Genomic DNA, 7,630 nt, shown 5'->3' on the forward strand with positions numbered 1-7,630 from the left:
CTGCTCTCTCTCTCTCTCTCTCTCTCTCTCTCTCTCTCAAAAACAAAAAAAATCAGAGAGAGAGAGAGAGAGAGAGAGAGAGAGAGAGAGAGAGAGAGAGAGAGAGAGAGATACTGTATCAGATGATGGTGCCGTGCCACAGTGGGCTAATGTGCCTTGGTTCGATTCCTTCCCGATCTCTCTCCCCCACTAACTTCCTGTAATTCTGTGTGTGTGTGTGTGTGTGTGTGTGTGTGTGTGTGCGCGTGTGCGTGTGCGTGTGTGTGTGTGTGTTGTGTGTGTGTGTGTGTGTGCGTGTTTGTGTGTGTGTGTGTGTGTGTGTGTGTCAGAGTTCTTCACGGATGGCCTTGGTCACCTGCTGGTGGCATCCTGTGGACATCCAGAGCTGGTGGTCGGCCATCCGAATCGCGAGCGCACCGCCGAGTACATCAAGTTCCGCAATCAGAACAACGACGACACCAGTGCCAGACTACGCCTGTATTACTTTAAGAATCACCTGAAGTGTGTTGGGTATTGAGCAGACAGACGATGCATGTATTACTATAAAAAGATGCACTGTGTAATATTTTTAGTATTCAATGTCCAGAAATCATGCTGCCCTTTCACAAATATTACCTTTTTAACAAATCCTAAGCACTACCATCGAATTCTAAGTACATCATTATGACTGGGAAAATTGCACTTTTCAGACATGAAAAGGGGGATCTTCTCCTTTGTCCGCCATTTTACATTTGTTTTGTTTGTTTTTTGTCTAATCTGTATCCTGGTGTCCCATATGGAAAATATGTTGTAAAATTGTACACAAGTTTTTTTTTAATTCATTTTTCAGATTCTAAAATATTTTTATATGACAGTGAAAATAGATATACCTTCTTTTTGTGGAATTTACTCCGGAAAGTGACCCCTTTTGGTGTTTTCTCATACAGAATTATTAGGTGAAACTAGTATGAATAAACTACAAATTGTACACGGCATTAACAGATCATGTGTATGAATGATACAATTACTTTCTTTGTATGCGCCATATAGACTAATGTTTTGTTCATAGGCCTATAGTAATTCTGTATGAGAAAACACCAAAAGGGGACACTTTCATTAGTAAATCATACCTGGCATATACATAGGCTATATTTTCTATAAATAATTTATATAAGTTCTTAACTGTTTTTTTCCGCATGGGGTGTGTTTCTCACACAACCAGCTACAGTAATCTTGCATTAAACTATATGGACACTTTCCATTGCTGCTTCCAACGCTGCTCCAGGATGAGCTGTGGTTGATCCAGTTTGCATGCAGCACCAACCACCACTCTGTCTCCTGGCTGCACCAACCACCAGTGTTGCCAGATTTGTCTGATCAAAACCCGCCCAACAGGTTCTCAAAAACCGCCAAAATGTGCTAAATTCCGCCCAATTTCAACAAATTGCATTGGTTTCTATGGGCACAAAACGACTTTTTAAAAAAACGCCAAATGACCAATTTTTTCAGTTTTTACCGCGGGACGGCCATCTCCAGTAGCCCAATTGGGCGGGCAACTGCCCAATCTGGCAACTCTGCCACCACACCCTGTGCTATCTCTTGGCTGCTGCACCAACCACCACACCCTGTGCCTTCTCCGTCGGCCATTCAGGTGAATGGTGCGAATCGAACAGCATTCCATTCAGTGACCTTTAGGCAAATGCAGGCGTGTCCATAATCTTCCACTGCTGCTTACAACATGGTGTGGACATTTAGTCAAATATAAAACTGCAATACCCCCTCATTTGGCAATCACGTGTAAATTAAGGCAGCCTACATGTAATATAACAATGTACATAGAAGTAGGCTATTTATTCTTTAAAAAGCATCCCATATCTAAAAGCTTATTTTCCCAATGAAAAGCACAGAAAACTGCTGTAAATGGCATAGACACTTTGGTTACCACCAGACCTAATCACAACTGAGATTAGTATTTCAGATTGGAACGATTGTGTAGAACTAAAGGCAGTAGGGAGTTCCCAGGCTATAGATAACATCTTGTTTGGATTTTTGGCGGATTACGCTTTGCTTGCGCATATCGCCACGGCATAGATAACATATTGTAGCTCACATGCATGGTGTGTATTTATAGATGGCATTGTTATGTTTTCATTGTTTAGACATTCTGCTAGGCTACATTTCGAGTTGAGCGCAGCATGTGTAATGATTGACGGATCTCGATTGGCTTGATACTACTCGCACTGCCACTTCCCAGTCTGTGACCGTCCAACCTCATTTTCATCCTCTTCTCATATGAAGTGTTGTACAACCATAACTGGCTCAGGTGAAATATTTTGAATATGATAAGCCATTGTTGATCATTTACTACTGTAAAACGTTGAAACACTACGTTGTTTGATTTCAGAATGACTGGGAGGGGGTTTGGGGTTGGTGTAGGCCCCTAGTCATAAATGTAATGCAGGAATAAATGAAGAGTTTATTTGCAAAACGGTGTATCTACATTTTGTAAAATGATGGGAAATTGACATTTTTTTATTGGGCATTCCATTGCATTGCATCACAAAATGCACTTCACACATAGGGCCTAGGTGATAGGACCTCTGAACAGTCATTTTCAATAATAAAATGCAAAGTCAAAAATTGTATATACACAGTTTTACACACATAAACTCTTCAAATGCATGTAAAGCTGATGATGTTAAAGCTAATGAGCGCATTCAGTACTGTAGTCAAAAGTTGTTTTAAATGTATTTTAGTGCAATGTAAATGTAAAAGAGAAAGAAAATAAATAACGGAATATGTGAAGGATGAAACTTTTGCTCTGTTTCTAATAGCTGCTAAGGAGTAATAATAATATTTATCTTCTGAGCTCCCTACTTTTTTCCCCACGACTCACCTCAACATTGTGAATTGTGTTTTTAGAAGCGATGGTGCTTTTTTTGTCAGTTGAAGGTCATGACTGCTAAAGGGCGGCAGAGGTCTGCAGTTGGTCAAAGGCAGTGCAGTGCAAGATGGGAGCCTTAGGCCCATAGAGGTAGAAAATAACACTAGGACACAGCAATTTGCGACAGCACTGGGAAATGGCAGATGGAGCTTCCCAACTTCCGTAGGTATTGTAGGTACCTTCAGGCAATGCAAGTCAATGGAGAACACGCCCACCCCTGTCAAAAAATTGACTAAAACTGTTTGAATATGAAGTAACACATTAATCAAAGACCAGATTTGAAATGTCAGGCTAAATATCTACTTAAATCATATGAGTCGATAAAATACATTTAAAAATCAAATAATATCTTTTATGAACATAGTTAGCAACACACTTCAACTATTGTCCTTGTATAGTGTGTTGATGGACATTTTCACATGATTAAGCCATTTTTGACAGAGGTGAGCCTCGTTCTCCGTTAATTTCCATTTCTCTTATCTTCCTACAGATAATGGCTGCTACAGATTGCAGTAAAAGGGGGGGCGGGGTTAGCCTGGCTCTCGCGAGACCCCTAGTGCTTCGTGCATCTTCGTTACACTTCGTGAGCTCGCACAGCATCGAGTGAGAATCAGGTTAGGGCGGGGTCACCTGTAGTGTTATTTTCTACCTCTATGCTTAGGCCAGTGTTTCCCAAACTTTACCATGACAAGGCCCCCCAGATACCTATAGATTCCAGCCAAGGCCCCCCTGCCATGGGCCGTGACATGCTATTTTTTCTGCGCACCCGGTTTCACAAGTTGATGCGTTCCTAAACCCATACAAGTACTACAGAAAGCGTATTAGACTGCATTGTAAAGATGACTGTAAATGGCATAGATAACATCTTGTTTGGGTTATTGGCGGGTTACGCTTGCTTGGGCATAGCGCCACGGCATAGATAATATCTGGTCAGGCATTTTCAGCCAAGACCGGTCCACCAGGCATGGAGAGAGACAATGAAGCCTGTGACAACTTTTTAAAATATATAACCACCCATGTAGTGTTCTGGGTCTTTCACCAAGGACAACAAAACACAGGAGAACAAAAACGATATTAGCTTGAGCTGGAGGTGCAGGAATCCATCTTAATTTAATAAAACACAACTGCACTAATGACATTAACTGAAAATGGTAGAAGCAAAGTTAGTAATGAGACAATCAGGATTTGTTCAGATAGCCTTGTTTTTTGACAAAAAGTGGGAAAAAATGTCCCACAAAAATGTCTGCAGAAAATGTTCTCTGAAAGATTTTAACTAGACCTAGCTTTTTGTCAAAACTCATCGACTCAGTGAGTCTGTTTAGTGAATATGCTGAAACACTACATTGTTTGATTTCAGCATGACTGGGAGGGGGTTGGGGTGCAGGAATAAATGAAGAGTTTATTGGGCATTCCATTGCATTGCATCACAAAATGCATTTTATATAGATTGACAAAGTATGTTCTCAAAATATCGGAATGGCAAGAATTCACACATAGGTGGACCTCTGAACAGTCATTTTCAAAAATCAAATGCAGAAGTCAAAAATTGCATATACACAGTTTTACACATAAACTCTTCAAATGCATGTAAAGCTGATGATGTTAAAGATAATGAGGGCATTAAGTACTAAGCATTAAGTATTAAGTTTTATTGAAATGTAAATATAAAAGAGAAAGAAAATAAATAGCGGAATATGTGAAGTATGAAACTTTTGTTCTGTTTCTAATAGCTGCTAAGGAGTAATAATAATATTTATCTCCCCACCCCCTTTTTTCCCCACGACTCACCTCGTGATTTGTTTTTAGAAGCGATGGTGCTTTTTTGTCAGTTGAAGGTCATGACTGCTAGGGGGCGGCAGAGTGCTACAGAAAGCATAATAGACTACATTGTAAAGAAGATTGTTTAGCTTATTTTTGTTTATGTTGGCTTCTTAAGATTTTCAAAGTATTAGATTATTAATTTATTTTGCTATATTTTTCCTGCCAACCTGCCACGGTCCTCCTGGCATCCCCTCGTGGCCCCCCAGGGGTCCCCAGCCCCCACTTTGAAAACCACTGCTTTAGTAGGCCGCAAGCCATTGTATTTCATCTCCTCCTTTCCTCCAGCCTGCAAAGTTCTTATTCAGCATCTTGCCAAAATAATTCTCGCATTCAATTCTCACGTTCTCACATTTGCAATGAAGTGGAAATGGGGAAAAGCCCCTGTGCTGCTTGACGGCAAGGGAAACTTGTTTTCTCCACAGAGGAGGGGCTTCACTGAGGCATATTCTGGAGGAAAGGACAGGAGGAATGATTACAACAGTTCTTTTGATGTGATCTTTTTTTTTCTTTCAGGTCTTCAATGCAAAATCTAAACACATGTTTTTTCCTCATGGGTTTTTAAAATTATTATTTTGTATGATTGCCTTACAGGTCAAAATTCACGACTTTTAAAATACACTTGTCTTTGACCGTTCCTTATTTAACGTATTATCATTAACACTAAGACATAATGGATAAGATAATGGATAAAAAATCTGCAGATTTTTATTAAGTTTAAGTTTTTTCCAGTAACCAGCCGAAGACAAAAAAAATCAAATTTTCCTCGTATTTTTCATGGTATTTCACATTGATACGTGCCCGAATGTCACCCCAGCGTCCTTCAGACTGTGGCCCCATGTCACCTCATAGGTCAGGTCTATTCAGTAGTCAGCCTGAGTGCCACATTCGGCCCACTCATGGCCCAGCTGTGGCATCCCAGCTCAAGCAATATACAGTACATTGCCGTTTTGATGCTGCAGTACAAGTCATGATTTTCCTGGGAATCACTTGCTTGTCTTGTACATTAAACGTTCAATGTTGTTAAGTTTAAGGTTTGGTCAAATTGTTTGTACTGATTTGAAAAGGAACATTACCACGTGTTTCTGGATGCTGCAAAATGTGCAGCCCAACTCAAGTTCTTGGCTTTGAAATGTGGTCCAAATGAAATTCAAAATTTCATAGTCCTGCCATATTATATAATTATAACCAGGGCAAGCATGGCATGTAGGCTTTGTTGTTTGAGTTTGTTTTGTAACCAGACAAATGATAGGATAGAGGCAATTCAAAAGACGTTTCTTAGGGAATTCTTATGATATAAGACTCTAAACTGCAATCATGTGGCAGCAATGTCCCTTTAGAACAGGGGTTCCCAACCTTTTCCAAATTGGGGCCCACATGAAATTTTCACAAATGTTCAGGGCCCACCTCTGACCCAATAAACAACATTGAACTGAAATAAATCAACAGCAACTCACACAAAACTATGATTTTGATTTTTAGTCAATGATATTGATACTGTTAGTGTTGGAATACTGGCCCATAGTTTGAGAGTTACTGCTTTAGGAGATAAGACTATTGGAGAAAGAATGGGTTCAATGGAAAATCACAGCCATTGAGATCAGTCTTTTTTGGGGGGCTTTTTGACCTTTATTATTATAGGACAGTGTGAGAATAGACAGGAAATGGCTGGGAGAGAGAGATGGGGCAGGGTTGGGAAATGACCACAACCAGTGTTGAACCGGGGTCCCCGTGGGCAATGTAAGCCCAAATGTGGGGGGCTTAGCGCGCTGCGCCACAGTGACCCCATTGAGACTTCATTCCTCTTTGTTGGATGGGTGACACATGCTACAACTTCTCTTGTTCTAAAGTGATTTGAGTGCTCAAATGAGTGGAAATGTGCTATATTAAATGTAATCCTTAAGTAACAGCTGTAAAGGCTATGGATGGTTGTCAATGACTTGAGCACAACTAATTTAATATTCTGTCAACAGTGAACATGGGTACATTTTGGAAGATTTGTTAGGGCTTTTGTTATTTATATTAGGCCTATTTGAGTCAGGATACTGACAGGAAACGATATGGGAAAGGACTGACTAATAACCCCAGCCGGATTCGAACTGAGGTTGTTGCCGTAATAAGCCAGTGCTCTACCACTAGGCCACGGTAGGGGCAAAACATTTTACGTTTGCAATGTCGTCTTAAAAAAGTACAGGCGTAATGTTTTCACTGAATTCCTCACACGGCATTGTCAGTAGGCCTACCGCTATTGCATTCTTTTCTGGAACCACCAGATGTCACCGTACTGTACATGGTGCTTCAGATGCAGTACACAGATACAATTAGGAAGACGCCTCACGGTTTCCACGTAGCCTGCTACGCAACGCAACATGTGGATGAAAATAAATACTCCATTGTAACAAATGCGTTTTAGCCCCCTAAATTGCCCCCACTGTCAGCCTCTAGCCAGCCAGGCCACTGACAACGCTCCCCCCCCTCATCCCCACCACCATATCTGCGACTGAACATTCCACCTGCACTACTACATCTGTGACTGAACTTTCAACCTGCACTAACTCAAAACATACACATGCACACACACACACACACACACACACACACACACACACACACACACACACACACACACACACACACACACAAGCACACTGCACTTTCTGCACTAAACCCAAACATACACACACTGACACACAACTCATACTCACACACATACACACACACACACACACACACACACATACACAGGTACACACACACAGACGCACACCGCACTTTCTACCTGCACTAAACACACACACACACACGCACACAAAACACATACAAACACACACACACTGCTGCTGGCGTATTTAATAAAAACCTTTTTTTTTAATTATTTATTTCTTCAAA

The 7,630-nt window shown here is 40.9% G+C and overlaps 1 protein-coding gene across 3 annotated transcripts in view; it reads left to right on the plus strand.

The window, feature by feature from the left end:
* LOC134438250 (beta-1,4 N-acetylgalactosaminyltransferase 1-like) overlaps positions 1-2,784 on the plus strand; it is a 28,408-nt gene extending 25,624 nt beyond the window's left edge. For all 3 annotated transcript variants that reach the window (XM_063187767.1, XM_063187774.1, XM_063187783.1), the window contains one exon: positions 330-2,784. In XM_063187767.1, the coding sequence (XP_063043837.1) occupies positions 330-517 (188 nt within the window). In that variant the 3' untranslated portion in view covers positions 518-2,784. The remainder of the gene's footprint in view (positions 1-329) is intronic.
* Positions 2,785-7,630: the final 4,846 nt, after the last annotated feature.

This window comes from Engraulis encrasicolus, chromosome 2 (genome assembly GCF_034702125.1).
Source record: "Engraulis encrasicolus isolate BLACKSEA-1 chromosome 2, IST_EnEncr_1.0, whole genome shotgun sequence".
In the NCBI taxonomy this organism is placed as follows: Eukaryota; Metazoa; Chordata; class Actinopteri; order Clupeiformes; family Engraulidae; genus Engraulis; species Engraulis encrasicolus.